Here is a 19,146-nt window from a genome sequence, read left to right on the forward strand (position 1 = left end):
TTAATATAGGCATAAACTTATACAGAGAGAAAGATAGGATAAAATGTCATGCAGATACTCCTAGTAACAGCCACATCTTGATTTCTTTCAGTTTGACTTCTGGACTACAGACACCGGGAAATGCAGTTTTTCCTGGTCTTTTGTCTCTCCCTGGTATCCCTGGCTTTCCCCAAAGTGCCACACAATCTTCCTTACAGGAATTGCAGCATAGTGCGGCTGCACAGTCGGCACTACTACAGGTAATGTGCCTATTTGTTGATACTATTCTCCTTCCAGTAACTGTTTGAACATGTATTTCAGTGTCAACTTTGTGGGATTAGTTTAAATACGTAAATGGTTTAAAACCTCTAACCTGTGTGAGAACCAGTTACAAGGATGATGAAAAAGAATGACTCAGATAAATGTTTTTACTGAACGTCTGGGGGAAGCAATCAATATACAGTGCTTCTGGAGGTTATAAATGTAATTAAACTCTTTCAGAAAAACAAAAAGAACAACAAAAAAAACTTTGTGAAATGAGGTGTGAAAGAAAAAAAAATAAAAGGCAAGAGAGTAAAAATTTTATATAGATTTATGTTAAATCTAGTGAGTTGACCATGTCGTTGCAAAATCTGAGCTCAGTTCCAGTCTGACATTTTAATACTTTGGAAAACCGCTTTGTCTTTACTTATGCACCTCTCTACATCCACAGTCAGATTTTATTGAATTTGTGTTTGCTGTTGTAGTGCCTTTGTCTTGACAGTTCCCACAAATACAGTCCTCATAATATAAGCTTGAGGTGGCTTTAGGTAATGTGTAGTTTCATCATCTCTCTTGTCCTTGAAACAACTCATTGCAGTCAGCAGCCTACAGAGGTTAATTGAAGCTATCATCATTTGTATTAGATAATTTAGACATTTAATTTATCTGTTTTTTAAAAAGGCTTCTGTACAGAATAAGGATTCTGGTAGAATTTTTGTCCTTCCATACAAAATACTAGAACAGACAGTTAAGTGCCTCAAATTGATGATTTCTCTGTTCTGTGGCACATCAATTTTTGAGATGGAGCACGTGTCTAATACTGTTCAATATGCAGAATACTGTCAGATACCTCTTGAATATCAGAGGAAATAGATCAAAAGAAGCAAATGACTTCATCTCAGCCATGTTGCTTTTCCAGCTCAGGAAATTATTCTGTGTAGATCTACGTATGCAGATTGCATTGAGGAAATGTTTTTCTTGTTTACAAGTTAAAATCATTGAAGTGAACACTTGAGCAATGTAGATAAAGAAGGCTCAGAGTCAGTGAAATACTACAGCTTCTAATTAAGCTATGCCTTCCAGATCAGCTGCAGCTTCCTACACTGAAAAATAAATGCCAATAATGCTTCTTCATATTTCCTCTTAATCCAACTGCTTTTCTCACTCTGGTATTTCAGAGCAATAATTGCACTGCAGTTTAACACATGCATATAGCTGCATTGCTCATCTTCACTCTTTGCATATTTCAGATTAAACTTTAAGTATTTTTTGTTTTGGCTTGAGTATGACCGGTATTGTGCCTGAAAATTTGCTTGATTTAGGTTTTTGTTTGTTTTTATCTGTGCTGTTTCCTAACTTCTTCTCTTCCTTGAAGGCACACTCTGCTTCTGCTCTGGAGAACTATACAGCTCAGCCTGAAGGTTTTGCTAACTATCCATCAACACCAGGAACACCATTTTCACTGCAGACAAGTCTGCCCCAGAGTGGATGGCAATAAATACCAGACATTTTTAAAGACTGCAGTGGTTGCTTGGCAGAGCCTGATCCTATTCACTTTGAAGGCTGACTCCACTTTAGTGGGAGCACTCTGCTTGAGTGGGATTGTGGTCTGAATTGGGGAAAAAGGGGTAAACGTGAGGATAAAATGATTCCAGGCAACTGCGTCAGATGTCAAACCTAATTTGTGATTGCATTTAACTGATTCAGGGTCTGATCCTGTGAATTGCTGAGCATCCCTGACTCTACTTGTATCTTAGAAATTGAATGTTTGGTTTCTTACAGGATCAAGAACGTTCAAACAGGCATGTGTAAATAGAGCAATTGGCTTTCAAACTGAATGGGGAGAACAAGTATACATAATAGCGTGTATAAGCACCTATTCTTCTGTTACGTTTTGTATGGTATATGTGGTTAATATAGAATGAGATCTAGACTGAAATTAGATACTTAAAGCTGTAGATGATCTTTAGTCTAGCTGCACGCCTCTCGTGCGTGCATAGATCAAGATCAGTGTATGGTTCTTCAGATCTTTTATTTGTATGTGTGAGGATCTCCTGTTAGCATCAGTAGTATGTTAAGGGGAGACTAGATCAGAGGGGCTTGGGGGTGTTCTTATGCTTTGAGATATTGTCATGGGCTTGCTGCTGAATTGAGTACTCTGTCAGAATCTGAGCAGGAGATCTAGGAGGTGGTGTTGTATTGTATTTGGATAGAAGTGGATTATGTTTTACTGGAGTATGGTTTAGCTAGCTGGAAATATGTCTTTCCAAAGTCCATAAAAAGCCTTTTTTATTTGCATCTAAAATAATGTTTCATAACATTTTCCCCACCCCCACCCCTCTCTGTGAATGAAATAATTGTACTGCGGATAGGCTGCCTATCCGGCACTTTTGACTGCAGACTTTTGTGAATGTTTACAGACATGTGTCAAGTTCTTTTCTCCCTTATATTCACAAACCCACTGGTTCTCTTTTACCTTTTTGGCTATAAACCACAACTTGATGGTGCTTATGAGTTATCCTGTGAATGTAAGTGGGAGCAGAATTTGGACCATGGGTTTTTTAGTATTTTTCCTTGGAAAATGTACATGATTTTAAAGGCATAGAGCTAAATTAACTGTATTGGTTAGGAAGGGTAATGATGCAGTATATAGAAAAGTCTTGCTTTGTTAGTGAAATTCAGTTGTGCACTCTTTTAATAATGCTAGTACCTGTGGCAATGTGTAACACATCATTGAATATCATTGAATATCATCTATGTAAGGTAAACTCCTGATCATGTTTTAGAGATAATAGAGATGAATGATATTCAATCTTGTGGTTAAATTAAAATGTAGAAGATACTATAATGTAGAAAAGCTCTGCACCTAGAGTTTTACTTTTTTAAAGATGAATTCTGCTGGGAGATGTTGCTAATGTATTTTCTTTCAAGATGTGAACAAACTTTTTTAGAACATTAATGGAAATTCCTGTACTGGTTTTTAACACAATTTTTTAAAATAAAAAGTTTACAGTCATGGCAAAAAGGCTTTGCTGACCATTTACCTATTTGCTTAAAAAATAGATGAATAAATTTGTTTTTGCTAAGACACTTCCTCATGTTTGATCTTACTTATGCTGGTTTTTATGATGGAGAATTAGATACTGAATTATAAAATAGGTTTCCTAAAGAGTGGTAACAGAGATACCCCATGAAGTGTTTAGATAGAAAACTTAATAGTGTCCTACATACTTTGTCAGCAATTGAGGTAGTCTTGCATTTTTATAATCAAAATAACATATTATTTTAAACTTAGAAACATGTTGCATTTTCACAACTTTTTATTTCATGAAAGCTGTTGCTTTCTAATGATTCTCCACTTTGAACTGCTTTTAAAGTTAGTGCCTTACCTCTTGATTCAAGAAATCTGCAGAAAAAAATTCAACCATCTTTCAGTACTCTGGTCTTCATTCCTTTTACAGGCTGTTCTTTGTAGATTTGTAGATCAATTGGAGAAGGAGAAAATAAAAATATTAGTGTTTACTTTGTAACCTTACCAAGGTGCTGAGTTTGATCACTGCTTTGAGTCCTAGTTTCCCGACTAAGCAATCAAAAAAAACTTTAACTCACTTTACCTTGTTCTCTAAAACAAATACCAAACATCAGCTTTCATGCCCTGCTTTATCAAATGTAAGCGCTTTGCATGTCTGTTTCTGAAAACATATATTGAATGGTCATGGGTTGTGTTTTTGTGGTAGATTTTTTCTGTCTGAACCTTAGACATCTCAAAGATATGTAGGAGATGGTGAGATCTTGTTTCTCCAAATGCAATCAGGTGAGAAGTAGTTACTATCCACTGTATTAAATGTTATCCCGAAACAATGTACTTCGTAAGTGGTGCCTACCTGCTGGGAAATGTCCTTTACCAAGAAAAGAGAATTTCTTGCACAGCTGGTGTCATGATAGAGAGAAGCTTGTCATCAATGTCAGACAAGTGAATAAATTGGTTAAGAAGCATTAAACTATCGACAGTGTTTTCTCTAGAATGGGCTCTCTGATTCTTACTGAACCATGTTGAACAGGATATTGTAAATTGAACTGTCAAGTGGTTAGGATTAAGGTAAGTTTCAGTTTTTTAAAAGTCTTTCCTGATGTAAAATTGTCTTTTATTAATTTTTTCTCCTCAGGAATAAAGTCAGTGTTCTGCACTGCAGCTTGAAGCAAGCTCCTGTGACCCAACATTGGAATTTCTGAAGGGGGTGATTTGTCCTGAGTTCTTTCATGCTTACTTGAGCCCCATTTTAAAAAGCCAGGGAAAAGCCTACTCCTGAGGCAAACCGTGCCAGATCTTACACTGAGATTATGTTGGGAAAGGACTGTTGCTGTGTGACTTAAGTCTGGACTAATTGTGATTTGATTGTTTGGTTGCTTCTTACTGCTGTATTTCAGCTATGCTGAGAGACTACAAAGGTGCAGTGAAACATTCGTTGAAATAAAACCTTCATTCAGAACATGAGAACGTATTGGGACTATGTTTGCAACTACAGGTTTTGCTATTTGTTACAGGTACTTTAATTGCAGCTTAAGAAACTTATGATACGAGCATTCTTACTTTCTTGCAGATTGTCTGCATTTCTAGGCTGAGAGGTAAGGGACCCCTTTGATTGACTCTCTCTCATATTTATTTATGTTGTAGTGAAGTGTAGCCAAAGGGGTCTCTCCTTGTCATCTCCACATTTTCTGCTCTTGAAAGCTGATGTCTTTTTCACGTTAAAGGAGAAGGAGTAATGTGCGGATGTTCCTACAAGTATTGAGATGTTATTCTTCGCAATGTCCTTCCCCTTCTAAATTTTTATCTGAGGGAGATGAATGAGAAGCCTGAAGCAAATAGGCTAGTGTCTGTTCAGGGCCGGAAGAGGAAGAGGCTGAGAAATCTTTAGGGGATGGCTAAAGCCACGGATCCGTGTGAGGGAAAGAGTAATATGGGCCTAAAAAGATCATAGACAAAGTAACTATGTTGTATGCAAATCTTATGATATGCAAATATATCAATGGGTAGCACGAGCAGATGGAAACTTTGAACTGTAAAGGACCGGGGTCACATTTTGCAAATGGAGCTATTGGTGCAGGGAAATGTTGGAGAATGGACTGTTTACAGGTAAGCACCAAATCATCGTGCCTTTGTGCTGTTTTAGGACTAGAAGTTGTGTTAGCTACATCAGAACACTGCAGAAATCCCTCAATGGCCACCTAACATTCACCTGATGCTACATCTAAGTCAATAAGCCTTGCTAAAGTGGCTTTGGACTTGAGCTGTTTTTCTTTGTGATATTGCTCAGTACTGCAGATCTGTACCAGGTTGTTCAGCGCTAGTGAAATTCCAGCTTGCAGACTGCTTCAATGCTCGTGTATTTTGCACTTGAAGACATGAGAGCTAGTGACTGTTAGCCACATCGCCAGCATAGCCCCAAGGAAAAAGGATTATGATTGCCCTGCCTTTGACTTCAAATTTTTGAAAATGAAAGAATAAAAGTGCAGCGGAAGTTAACACAAAGTAGTACAGTGATGTTCCTCAACATCAAAGAAAAATACCATCTGTTTGAGCCACATTTCAAGGGATATTTTTACAAGCACCTCGGGGTATTCCCAGAAAACAGCAGGGAGCAATTATTTCTGTTAGATTTTAATGTTTTGCTCATCTATCTGACAGTGTAAGCCGCTGTGTAGATTGTAGCATTCAGATAACTTCATTTATTACAAGCTATTTTCCATAAAACAGTTGATTTAAAAAAAAAAAAAAGGTGGGGGGGGGTAGTTTTGCATGTTAGATTTTTCCTTTGTGAAATAATTAAAAGCACACAGTTTTTCTAACTCTTCACCCATGCTGCCCTATTAGTAGGATTTTTGTCATGGACAGGTTTGATCTTGCAGCCTAAGCATGACAGGCCAAATAATTAGGAAAATGCAACAAATGACTTCATACAGATACTGTGATATGTTAGGGAGGGCATTACGATAAGCATGTGAATCCCTGTTTTGCAAGCTGTGCTTATAGCTTGCACAGTGATTTAAAATGCCCATTCAGTGGGGTTAGGTTCCTGTCTTTGTGAAGCTGTAAGGGTTCTCCGGGGAGCAATCAGCTTTGAATGACCCATCTGGGACCAATGTGATGACTGACACTGATGAAGACTTATGTTACATGAAGCTGGAGCCAGCTCTTCCAAGGTACTCTAGATGATGGATGCCCACAGAAAACAACCATTGAATTAATGCAACTATAAGTTAAAATTTGTAAATTAAATATGAAAAACCACCCCTCATTTTTTCTCATTACATGCAGTGGTTTTGTGTCCTTTGAGAAGTCTGCTCTCTGCTGAGAGACCAATTATACTTGGTTTGATGCCAGTATTGGAAGGAAGGTGTTTTAGAAGATTACTCTTATTCGGGAGAAAATTTTAACACTTGGGGGGCTGAAATGCTTCTACTGGGTTTTTATTTTATTGGCTATCTAGCACAAGAGGGTTCAACACACTGTGCTGCAAAGTATCAAGAAATGTTTGAAGAGATATTCCACACGGCAGGGGGACTTCACCTACTAAGAAGTGAGCAATACTCAGTCTACACCCACTAGCTTTATCTTTTCTTTCTGTTTTGTCTTGCTTTTTGTTTTTATCTTTGGTGGCAGATATTACTGTGACCCACAGAAATAATTTCCAGCTTGGATACTGTAGGGTGTAAAACTGGCTGGGCCATGTGTATCCCTAGCCAAAAACCTGCCACAGAAGACCGTGAAGTTACATCAGAGGCAACAGTGACCTGCAAGACTTTGTTTTTGTAACCATGCCATCCTCACCAGGGTTACTGACTCCCAGAGGGCTCTCATGCAAGTGGGGATTTCTCCTTCCCTCACAGAGCTTCCCTTTTCTGTGCTTTGTATGAGTGCTCTGGTGTTTCAAGGTATGCTGCTGTCTTTGTGAGGGGATCAGAACTTCCCTAGAATGAGATGGATCCCAAGAGAGAGACACCCAAGAAAAACAACACAGAGCATCTAATTGGTAAGCCTCATTTTTTTGTGTGCGTTTGTGTTTTTCTCAGTAATAATCCAAAAGTACATTTGAATCCAGGCATTCATTGCAGGTCTCCCTTATAGGTTGGAGATGAAAATCCAGAATCTGCTGCTGTAAGTGACATGACAAATTACCTCATACTGCCCTGCCAGAATGCTTCAGCATTTACCTTCCAGGATAATGACCTCAGGGACTAACATGGCCAAGTCAGCGATTGATACACCTGTACGCATAGGGACAGGGTAGAAAGGGAAAAATAGGTGTAAGTGAGGAAAGGCAGAGTAATTTTTCAGCCCAAAAAGGACACTTAATGTGGTTGGGATTGTGTAATGAACACCTGGTACTCCTTCCAAGCAAGGGAGCTGATACCAACTGGTATGGCTGGGCAAGGACCTGCTGGTCAGATGGGTGCAAGAAGGAAATGCACAGGCAGGGGAAGCAGGGATACATGGTCTAGGAAGAGCACGGGGATGCTGTCCGGGTGTGCAGGGATGGGGGCAGGAAAGCCAAGGCATGGATACAGCTGATCTTGGCAAGGGATGCAAAGAATGACAAGACGGGAGTCTCTAGGTACATTGGCAGAAAAGAAAGGCCAAGGAGAGCCTACCTACCCCCTCTGTTGGATGAGAAGGGCAAACTGATAACGACAGACATGGAGAAGGCTGAGGTACTCAGCAATTTCTTTGCCTCAGTCTTCACTGCCAGTCAGGCTTCCCAAGTCTTCCATTTCCCTGAGCCCATAGATGAGGGTTGGGGGAGCAAAGTCCCTCCTACCGTAAGCAAAAAGCAGGTTCAAGACCACCTGATGGAAGTGAACAGGTACAAGTCTATGGGGCCTGATGCTGTGCATCCCAGGGTCCTGAAGGAACTGTCTGATGGAGCTGCCAAGCCTTTCTTTCTCATACCTGAAAAGTCCTGGCAGTCAGGTGAAGTCCCTGGTGACTGGAAAAAGGTAAACATCACTCCCATTTTTAGAAATGGTTGAAAGGAGGACCCAGGGAACTACAGACCAGTGAGCCTCACCTCTGTGCCTGGCAAGATCATGGAAACGATCCTCCTGGAAGCAATGTCAAGGCACATGCAAGACAAGGAGGTGATCCAGGACAGCCAGCACGGCTTCACCAAGGGCAAATCGTGACTGACCATTCTGGTGGTTTTCTATGGCTGCATCAGTTGACAAGGGAAGACCGACCAATGTCATCTACCTGGACTTCTGCAAGGCTTTGACACAGTCCTACGTGACGTCCTGGTCTTCAAATTGGAGAGATGTGTTTGATGGGTGGGCCATTCAGTGGATAAGGAATTGGCTTGAAGGCCAAACCCAGAGAAGGGTGGTCAACAGCTCCACGTCCATGTGGAGGCTGTTGATGAGTGGTGTCCCTCAGGGGTCTGTCTTGGACCAACACTTTTTAATATCTTTAACAATGGCATAGATAGCAGGATTGAATGCAACCCCTGCAAGTTTGCAGATGACACCAAGCTGAGTGGTGCAGTTGATACAACAGAAGGAAGGGATGCTCCAGGTGTGGCCTCACCAGGACTGAGTAGAGGGGGAGAATCGCCTCTCTTGACCTGCTGGCAACACTCTTTTGAATGCAGCTCAGGATACCATTGGCCTTCTTGGCCACAAGGGCACATTGCTGGCTCATGGTCAGCCTGCTGTCCACCAGAACTGCCAGGTCTCTCTCTGCAGAGCTGCTCTCCAGCGGCTATTTCCCCAGCCTGTACTGGTGCTTGGGATTATTCCTAGGGGCAGGACCCCGCACTTGCCCTTTGTTGAACTTCATGAGGTTCCTCTCAACCCAACCCTCCAGCCTGTCGAGGTCCCTCTGAATGGCAGCACAGCCCTCTGGGGTATCAGCCATTCCTCTGAGATTTGTGTCATCATCAAACTTGCACGCAGTTCCATCATCCAGGTTGTTGAGTAAATTGAATAGCACTGGACACAGTACTGACCCCTGGGGGACACTGTTAGCTACAGGCCTCCAACTAGACTGCACACTACTGAGCACAACCCTCTGAGCTCTGCTATCCAGCCTGTTCTCAATCCAACTCACTGTCCGCAGTCCACAGTCATCCAGGCCACACTTCCAGAGCTTGTCTATGAGAATATTATGGTAGGCAGCGTCAAAATCTTTGTTGGAGTCAAGGTGGACAACATCCACCACTTTCCCCTCATCTATCCAGCTAGTCATCCCCTCATAGAAGGTTATCAGATTGGTTAAGCATGACTTCCTCTTCGTGAATCCATGTTGACTACTCTAGATCACCTTCTTATCATCCAAATGCTTGGAGATGACCTTCAGGATGAGCTGCTCCACAGCCTTTCCAGGGATAGAAATGAGGCTGACTGGCCTGTAGTTGCCTGGGTTCTTCTTCTTGCATGACATTGGCTTTCTTCCAGTCCTCAGGCACCTCTCCTGCTCTCCATGACCTTTCAAAGATGATGGAATGGCCTAACAATAACATCAGTGCTGCTCAATGAGCTGCCACATTTTGCAGTGTATTGCACCTTTTACTTTGCTATGGCCTGTATACCTGAGGGAGGTTTTTGCTGGTTGTGACTACTGTAGTCAATATACGGGGATGGCAAAATCAAGTCAGTCATATGTTGGGTAGTTGTTATTCTTCACAATTGTCTTTTTCTAGAAATCTTCATTTGTCTTGTGGCTAAATGGTTTGAAATTTTGGTGTAATCAGAGTATATTTGTAATGGTCTTTGGAGATTAGGTCTGGATTCATTGTTAAGCAGGTGTATTTTCATACACTGCTTTTCCCGTTGGAATCCGCACTTTTAGCTCCCATCAGGATCTCCAGGACAGGTATCACGAAGGAGTCAGTAGAACTTTGTCAAGGTTTAGATGTGTGCTTCTTACCCATAGTGGTGATACCTTGTCCTTCCCCTTCTCAGACACTTACATATCTATCCATAGAGGCATTTGTTCTCTGCCAACCCCCTCCCCCCTGTCTGTGTGTTGTGTTAGTCCTATTAGGACTGTGTCATACCCATCTATCTTCACAGTGGTCTCAGGTGGGTGGTGGCAGATGATGCTACAATCTGACATTAGCTTTTGAGGGCCATTCTTCATGGCCAAACTTGGCACTGGAGAAAAGGATTTTCAGGCATCTCTCTATGCTAATCATTTAGGTGCAATGGAGAGGGAGAAAGCGGAGCGTTGTATGCTCATGATCAGACGTGAACAACCCTTTGTGATTAATTTCCTCAAACTTTTCATTAAGAAACAATGCCCACTCCATGAGTTCCTTTGACCTTCTCTCCACTGATTAGAAGACACTTGACTGCTGGTACTGCAGGTACCTTTTGTAGCCTGTGCACCATTGCTGTAATGTGAAGAATGCCGTGTGGTAAACAAGTACCAGTGAAAGTGTTAAAGCTTTTCACATAAAATTTTACAAGTCCTGTCTTCAAACACATCGCCTTGGGGTCTGCATGATAATTTACTCAGAGGAGCTTCTCAAACCATCCCTATCAGTGATTACAGAATAGCTGATGATGCCCCAACCAAGGTTTTCAGATTATTATTTGTCAGAAAGGGTGAGGAGGAAAGCCAGGCTCCCAGTGCAGCAGTTCTGTGCCCAGCTCTCATGGCCAGCATTCAGAGAGAGGCCTCAAACTGGGCCCTATCAGTCCCAAACTTAGTTATGAGTGATTAAACCCCAGGTGGGAAAGGAAAACCTGCAAGAAGCAAAGTGCTCAGTTGTAACATCCAGGTGTGCAGTTAGTGTGGCTTCCTTGCCAGAGCCTGTAAGGAGCTCTGTGTGGAGTTTCCTACCAGAGGCCAGCATTGCGGGAGGAGTGGTGTGTGTCTCCTGCAGGATCACCAGGGGTTTTCTGACAAACCTGTCAGTCCAGCTCCACTGCTCTGTTAACTTGTGCCCTGGGGATCTGGTAACCTCATGCTGTCTTACTGGTGACAAGTTTTTCTCTGAAAGTATAAAATAAAGCTTTATTTATTTTTTTCCCTTATTTATCAGTTTCTGTCATTACATGAATTTTATTTAATATCAAAAATTCCCAATGCTCAGAAGACCTCTGAGCATTTGTCTCCTCTCCTGCCTGTGATGAAGTGTGTTGGGAAGGGCTGAAGTATAGCCTGCTGAGTTCAGCTTTGTTTCTGCTGATGGTTATGCCTACAGGAGTCCTCTTCTCAATGGATGCCCAGCTGGCATCCCTGCTTCTTCTGCTTTTCTTGCACCTCTTCAATTCAAACACGTGTCTGCTTTCAGCAACATTCAGTTGACACTGCATCACTCAGTCCTTACAGCAGAACTGGCCTGCTCACCCTTTTCTCTGCCTCTTTTGTGAAGACCTCAGCAGCTCCAGCTGCTAATCTCTCTGAAGACCAGTAGCTCTTTGTTCCCCTTTCCCCTACAACAACCTTCCCAAACTTTTAGTACATGAACAACAACTCACCACTGCCTTCCCTTCAGGCACTAAGATAATTAAATTAATATTTTGGGATGGGAAGAGCTAAACGCAGTGAGAGAGCTACCCAAAGTACCTGGGTGTGCATTTTGACGAGCACTGATTCTGAATCTCATCTTTCAGTGGAGGAACTGGTCCATCAGTATTCCTCAAAGCTTCCATCTAAAGATAGCAGGACTTTCCCTCATTTTACTTACTACCTGCTTCATATAAATTCTCTTGTCCCAGCCATGGCACACTGACATTGATTCATATCCATGGATATTCTACCTGATCATTTATTTCTTCAAGCTCCCAGCTTTGACAATGCCTGTCGCTTTTCTGCCTCCTTTCCTGCTGCAAAACATGGTTTCTAAACCTTTTAGTTTTTCATGCAGGAGGATGTTTGTGGTTTGGTGTTTTTGGTGAGTGTTGAGAGGGAGGAGAAAGAGACCAAGTCTTTGTAGATTTTGCAGATCATCATTATTGTAGTAGGTTAGATCTACTTCTCTTTGATAACTTTTTTTTCAGGATTTGCATTCATTTCTTTTTTTTTTCCCTATTCTTTTATAGCTGATAGGCGGGAAGGAATTGGTGTCTGTGGCTGGATCCTGGTTTCAATTTCTTTCCTGTTGGTGGTTATTACCTTTCCTTTTTCCATCTGGGCATGTATCAAGGTAAGCTAGTGGGATGTGAGGCACGGAAAGAACAATCTATTGCCATTATTGTTTGATCTATTTATTTATTGATCTATTAAAGCACACATTAGCTTTTTGGAAATAATAAGGGCTTGTGGTCTGGGACCAAGAGATCCACGGACTTCCACTGACTTTCTGTAGCACCACAACTTACTCATTTGATTTCTTCCCATGTCAGCTTCCACAATCAGTTAAACTTCCTTGTCTTCCTTGCTTTACAACACATTGGGAGAATAAATCTAAAAATGTTTTTGAAGAAGTCATGTGATGCTGCCAGCAATAGTCATTAACATAGGTAATGAGAGAAAAAGGAGTCAAGTCCCAACAGTGAGGGACTATGCAACCTAAGCCCACAGTCCCTTCAAGACGTGGGCATAATATGATTAATTTAAAGCTGTTTTTAGAGGTGAATTACCAGGGTGATTGCTGTGAACCCCAGAACATGAGTCATCCTACAATCTGATGTAGTTGACTATATTATCTGATATTTTATTCTGCCTACAGCTAGCTCCTCTGTGTGTAGCACTGATGTTGAAAGAGTTGTGGATACCCTCGTTAAATCAGTGGCGTTTCTTGTATATTTGGTCTATTTTATGACTTATTCACAGGGCCAAGGTCTGAGTTTTTTCCAGCAAAGGATGAGGTGAGAAAACATAAAAATGCTTTGTGACTCGCAGTTTTGTTAGTCTCTATATTAGCTGTATTTCTCACGTAATATGGATGTCAAATATATATATATATTTAAGAATATATACTAGAAAGGAGGAATAGAATTAGTTGTAAAATTCTAATTTTAAAATATTTTCCTAGGTTGTCAGAGAATATGAACGTGCTGTTGTATTTCGGCTGGGACGTATACTGCCTAAGAAATCAAAGGGACCAGGTGAACACATGCAGTTTTATTCTATTAAGATGCACTGTAACCGCACAGAGAACTGCAGAGGTCCATAAATCCTTCACAACATAAGGGAGGGTGAGAAGGTTTTGCTGTTGTGTAGACTGGATGATGGAAGCTTGAGCTCATGCTGCAGGCACTGGTGGAGAACCAGAGAGGTTGAAATGTAGCCTTGAGCTCTACCACAGATATTTTTGGGTGACCATGGCCACTCTCCTTATTCCTCACTTCCAAAGTTACTTTTTGTTGCCAGATCTTTAGCTGTATTGTGTTCTGAAAATTGTAAATGTTTCAGCACAGGAGCCTTCCCACACTCTGCACCCACACAGAGTCTGTTACAGTCACCTAGGATCAGGATACAAACTGCAAATACAACACAAAACCAACAACACCAAGTAATTACATACAATTGCAACCTTTGTGCAGTGAAACTGGGCAAATTGGGAGTTGAAATAAAAGGAAAAAGCCCTTTTCAGATGCTGTCTTTCCTCCTAAATAATAGCCATGTGGTCCAAAATACAGCTAGGGCAGATGCTGAACTCCTCTGCATAGCTCTGGGCACCTAAGCAAGGTGCAGAGGTTAAAAAAATAGTGTCAAGTCTCCCACTTCACAGGGTAGTTCAGATAAGAGGACAATGTTCCTAATGTGAGCTTCTACGGCTGGTAGAGGACTCTGGAGAAGGGAGGTGTCTTTCCTGGGGTCAAACACATTGTACTGCAAATGAGTTATGATTGAAAGAGAAGAAAATAAGCGAAGGCCTGGAAGAAATTTTTGCCAAAAGTCTCATGGCAGATTTGAAACCAGAATAGAAGTCTGTCCATTCCCTGCCCAGAGCTCTAAGCCATTAATGCCTGATAAGTTCACATCTTTGCAGATATCCACATTCCCCCTCTGTTGCTTGAAAATGCAGAACTTCTCTGCTGTCACCTCCTGCAACAGAAGGACAGCTGCAGTAATAAAGTGCTGCACGGCTCCCTGGCTCATTCCCCACCCTGTGGATATTTCCATCTGTTTGCATTGTGCCAGTACATGGTTCTATACTTAGCTCTCCAAAGCGTTTCATCTAATTATTTTTATTTTTCAGGTTTGATCCTCATACTTCCATGTACAGATACGTTTATCAGGGTTGATCTTCGAACTGTTACTTGTACCATTCCTCCACAAGAGGTAACTATTCTCTAGCAGTCACCCAAAAGAGAAGTGAGACATGGAGCTGGTTTGTGGCACGATCAAAAATAATGTGGGTGTTTTGTAGTCTTGCAGCTGTGATCTGCCATATACAGTTTAGCTTGTTTGCTGTATCTTCTGACTTCCAGCTTACAAAACTTCTACTTATGAAAACCCACAGGTGAATCATTGCAGGCCAAGCAGACTCCTCTTGCTGATGTGTGAGATAAAAGATAAAGAAGGTGGGGTTGGAGCTCCAAATAGAAGATAGATGGGATGAGAGAAGAGAGGTTGCAGGGGTGGCTCTCCAAAAATAGAAGGCAGGAAGGAAAATGGTTGCAGTACTTGTGCTGTATGAGGTTTAGCAGCTTTTGGCAAGGTTTATGCAGCTGTTGGCAGAGTTTCTGTGGAGCACTTAATGGTGGGAAAAGGTGCTGAGGAGGGAAAAAACAGTGGAGCATCGTCAGTGCTCTGCTGAGGCCAGCTGTCTGCTGAGGCACAGGGCATTTGCCTCTCCTTGCACTGGCAAAAATGAAAAAAACTTCTTTATGAATACTGAAATAGCTTTTGGAGTTTCTTTTCACTGATTTTTGCACTTTGCTTTTCACCTTTGATTTAATTTGTGTGTGTTCCTTACAAATACATTGCTTGGTTAAAATTGCACTGGTCTTCCAAATGACATGCAATGTGTAAAATCACTTCTGGCACTTTCTGCAAGAAATAGACAGGGTAAGCATTCTTTATTATTGCAGCAGAAATTCATGCAGGTGATGAGATTCATCTAGCTTTTAAAGTACTGTTTCAATAGTATGTGTAATATTTTGCCCTGGTTCAAATGGTTTCTGTTGCAAAATGATTTTCTTGAAAAGGAAGAAACCAAATAAAACAAAATAAATTCTTAATTTCCTTGAATTATCAGGCTCTCTTCATCACTTAAGGAAAAGGAATAACAATAATTCCCCTTCCTTGTCAAGGGGTGTGTTACTGGACCCTTCTGTAATTCTGCATGTTTCTACGATGCAGATTCTGACAAAAGATGCTGTTACCACCCAAGTGGATGGGGTGGTGTACTACAGGATCCACAGTGCGGTCAGCGCCGTTGCCAATGTCACCGATGTCCATGCAGCCACCTTTCTCCTGGCACAGACGACCCTCAGAAATGTGCTGGGTACAAAGAGCTTGGCTCAGCTCCTGGCTGGTCGAGAAGAGATTGCTCATGGTATCCAGGTAAATCCGGCTCATGAATTCATTGGTAAGCAGGGAGATTTGTTCTGGGGAGCAGCAAATTAGAAACAATCTCCCTTATTTTCCTTAATAGTGATAGCAAAATTTTCCTGAATGGTTGTTTCAGTTATACTTCTCATTGCCTGAAGTAAGAAAGAATTAGAGAAAATGTATTTCCCCATATTCCTGTAGAAGAATTATTTTCCATCAAAAAGCAGTGAAGCTGCTGAAATTATCCAGTGAGTTGAATAAATCAGCATAAGCAGACTTTGCTCAGAGATCGCTGCAAGCAATGAGAAATATGTCAGCTCTTTGTGGGAAGCTCTATCAGACCCTTGATTGAGGTTTAAATTGTCAGGTCTTGTGCCGTAATGGCTACAAGTACAGAACTGAGGCGTTTGATGGTTATGGTGCTTCAACACAGATCCTGAGTGCTGCAGGGCTGTAATGTGTGAGTCACCAATATGTTTGTACAATGACAATTGCTCTCAGAAGTTGCTATTGTATTACTTTGTAAAAGAGAGAAGTTAGGTAAGTGTCTGCCTAAAGATAGGGAGGGAATCATATCTTAGGAGGCAAGAAGGAGCACCTACAAAAGCCCTACATAGGAGAGAAACTTCAGGTACCAACCAGCACCGTCTCAGACACAGGTGTTGATCAGGAGGAGTTTCATAATGCAGAGGTACCTGCCATGCTCACACCGCCATGGGTGCTAGCACCCCAGAAGGGCTTCATCTTCCTGCTGTGCAGGTCTGCCCTCTGCCTCTCCTGTCAAGGCAGCAGTAAATCACACTGCGTTCTCTCTCCAACCACTGTGCTCTTCATGTTGGTGCTTGTCTCTAAGGATATCCTCGACAGTGCCACGGAGCAGTGGGGAATCAAAGTGGCTCGTGTGGAGATCAAAGACATCAGGATTCCCGTGGCCATGCAGAGGACGATGGCAGCTGAAGCAGAAGCTGCACAAGAGGCAAGAGCTAAGGTGAGATCCATAGATGTCTACTCACAGGCTACAACGTCCCACACCTTTGTCCTGGGCGTCCAAGTGCATCTTTTTCTCCTCATTGTAAAAGTGGCTTTTCCCCACTACTGTCAGTGTTGCAATGCCATTTCCATTTCTCTTATGTTGCAGGTTGTGGCAGCAGAGGGAGAGAGGAATGCTTCTAAAGCCCTCAAGCAGGCCTCCATGGTGCTGGCCGACTCCACAGCAGGTCTTCAGCTGCGCTACCTGCAAACTTTAACAACTTTGGCAGCAGAGAACAATTCCACCATCGTCTTCCCTCTCCCTGTTAATATGTTTGAAAATTTGGGACAGAAAAATAGAGGGGGATAGAGACTGTTCTTTGCTAGCTGCTTGGGCTGAGAGATTTAAAGGGTTTCTCAGCAAGCAAAGGGTTCCAGATTACCAAAGCTAGAGTAGAAATAGTTTAATAACCACACATAGTTCCCACACTAGGAGACTGCCTTTGAGCACTGAAGGTTGCAAAATTTAGGCACCAAGCAGTTTCATCTTAGATTCATCTCCAGGTGAAATGGAAGAAAATATGTAAAATTCGTGTGAGACCTAATAAGAAATTTTAATGATGCTTTCACCACGTATTGCAAGTGCTTGGGCATAGCAATTAGTTGGTGATCTGTCTGCTAATTAAGAACCTATGGGCTCCTGATGAGGTTACAAACCTGCTCCACACAGCAGAAGGGTCAGATACTGGTGTATAACTCAAGTCCTGTGGAGTGGAAAGAAGGATTTGGTCCCAACCTTAGTATTCTTAGTATTCTTTCATAACTGTCAACAGAATTACTGGATCATTGGTATATCAGTGGAACAGCCTATTCTTTATCTTCTGTGACTAAAAATTAGCAGTTGCTTTACTGACCTAAACGGGATTTTGCTGTATCACTGACATTTGTCTAAGCTTTGTAATGGGAAGAGAATATATGTCCACATATTGCAGTCACATTTCCTAAATTTGAAGGCTGATGCAAACCTCAGGGAAAACAAATTATCCTATGTTAATGTAAGTGTCTCTCTTTCACCCATAAGAGGTTTCTTATTCTGCCTTGCAGATATCATAAAGTGGTAGCACAGATTTTCATAAAATGAGCCTTCCCCACCCTCCACCCATGCAATTCCTTGCAGCTGAGTGGGGACATGGCTGATATCTGAGTTCAGCTATACTAGCTGAGTTTACAGCCTCCAAAAGCAGCTGGGCTGTGATTCTGTGGGCTGTTCACATTGCTGCCACCCAGTGATGGGCTGTCTGCACGTGAATCTGAAGTCTCTTGTGGTATAGCTACTTTGGTAGATGCTGCTGTGTAGTGTCTCTTCCACACAAGGCTCACTGCTGCCCCTCTATATGGTAAGGTCATTTGACTCCAAATTCATGAGAACAGCATGGATTTTCTAATTCTGTTGTTGATACAGGCCCATCTCATTTTGGCTGCAAGGCAGCACAAGCAGTCCAGATGACAAGTTTTTGCACTCAGTAACTGCTGGCACAAAGGCAGTGGTGTGAGCATCTGAGGATGGTGACCTGCTCAGCAAACACAGCTTTTCATTGCAGCTCTCTTCCCTGCTTCAGACACGACTGCCAAATGGCATTTTTGTTGGCAAAGATGTAAAACCTGCATTCACAAATCATTCTTCCTAACATTTGGCAGAGAGGCTCCTATCCTAAGAAAAGAGATGTTTTGAATTTGGGTGTTATTTTTCATTCTCAATTTAGTTTGTCTTTTGTGGAAACCTTTATAACTATGGCAGAAGAATTCCCCTGCCTCTCCCAGACAACTGTTTCATCTCCACTACAGAGCTGCTTTGCATAGCCACAGAAGCACCAGTGTGTTACAGAAATGCACCCACAGATTGCATCATTACTTTAAAGCAATGCAAATTAATTAAACTGTAGAAAGGAAAAGCTTGAAAGACATGTGACTACAGACTGCAATTAGAAAATAACTCTGTGCCCTTGGTGAGCTACTCACTAGTCCATGCAGGACTCCAGGGTCAGGCACAGGGCACATCCAGCCCAGTCATCCGTCCCTGATGCTGAGCCGGTTCCTGCTTCAGAAGTGTGTATGGGAATCCTGCTGTGTGTACAAGTGGGGTCATTTGTTCACCCACATGTGGTCCTACAATTAATATCAGAAATGAACTGATGTGCTGAAGTGTGAGTACTAGTATCCCTTTTCTTTCATCATATCACAGGCTGTGCTTGGTAAACCCATGAATGCACAGTTTTCTTTTTGACCCATGAAATTTTTTTGGCCTCTTTATCATCCAGTGACAACATTTAGGGAAATTAATCATCTTTGCAAGCACAGTTGTCTGCTTAAAAAAAAAAAAAAAAAAAGACTCATTTAATCCCCTGCAGGATAATTGCCCTATTGAGTAATGGGTCAGGAAGACAGAAATTCCTTCTCTTCACCCATGTCAGGGACAAAAAACACAACTA

At 41.8% G+C, this 19,146-nt stretch overlaps 2 protein-coding genes across 3 annotated transcripts in view; both read left to right on the plus strand.

The window, feature by feature from the left end:
* PROSER1 (proline and serine rich 1) overlaps positions 1-4,738 on the plus strand; it is a 21,202-nt gene extending 16,464 nt beyond the window's left edge. Inside the window, exons 12-13 of one of the 2 annotated variants that reach the window (XM_072032587.1) lie at positions 92-239; positions 4,407-4,738. In XM_072032587.1, the coding sequence (XP_071888688.1) occupies positions 92-239; positions 4,407-4,412 (154 nt within the window). In that variant the 3' untranslated portion in view covers positions 4,413-4,738. Of the gene's footprint in view, positions 1-91; positions 240-1,615; positions 4,242-4,406 lie in introns of those variants that run through there. The other variant, XM_038174185.2, reaches the window with a different exon arrangement.
* Positions 4,739-4,871: 133 nt separating this feature from the next.
* STOML3 (stomatin like 3) lies at positions 4,872-17,648 on the plus strand. Its single transcript, XM_005018335.6, has 7 exons — positions 4,872-7,274; positions 12,286-12,389; positions 13,221-13,293; positions 14,391-14,473; positions 15,497-15,700; positions 16,542-16,676; positions 16,827-17,648. Exons 1-7 carry the CDS (start codon positions 7,223-7,225, stop codon positions 17,025-17,027), a joined length of 852 nt encoding a protein of 283 aa, XP_005018392.1. The 5' UTR covers positions 4,872-7,222; the 3' UTR covers positions 17,028-17,648.
* The last annotated feature ends 1,498 nt before the right edge of the window (positions 17,649-19,146 follow it).

The sequence above is a fragment of the Anas platyrhynchos genome, chromosome 1 (assembly GCF_047663525.1).
Source record: "Anas platyrhynchos isolate ZD024472 breed Pekin duck chromosome 1, IASCAAS_PekinDuck_T2T, whole genome shotgun sequence".
Taxonomy (NCBI): domain Eukaryota; kingdom Metazoa; phylum Chordata; class Aves; order Anseriformes; family Anatidae; genus Anas; species Anas platyrhynchos.

Excerpts from the sequence above, each read along its gene's own strand:
- STOML3 (XM_005018335.6), top strand. The coding sequence starts at position 7,223 with ATGGATCCCAAGAGAGAGACACCCAAGAAAAACAACACAGAGCATCTA. Across the intron at positions 7,275-12,285 it reads CAACACAGAGCATCTAATTG|CTGATAGGCGGGAAGGAATT; the intron begins GTAAGCCTCATT and ends ATTCTTTTATAG. Across the intron at positions 14,474-15,496 it reads GTACCATTCCTCCACAAGAG|ATTCTGACAAAAGATGCTGT; the intron begins GTAACTATTCTC and ends TCTACGATGCAG.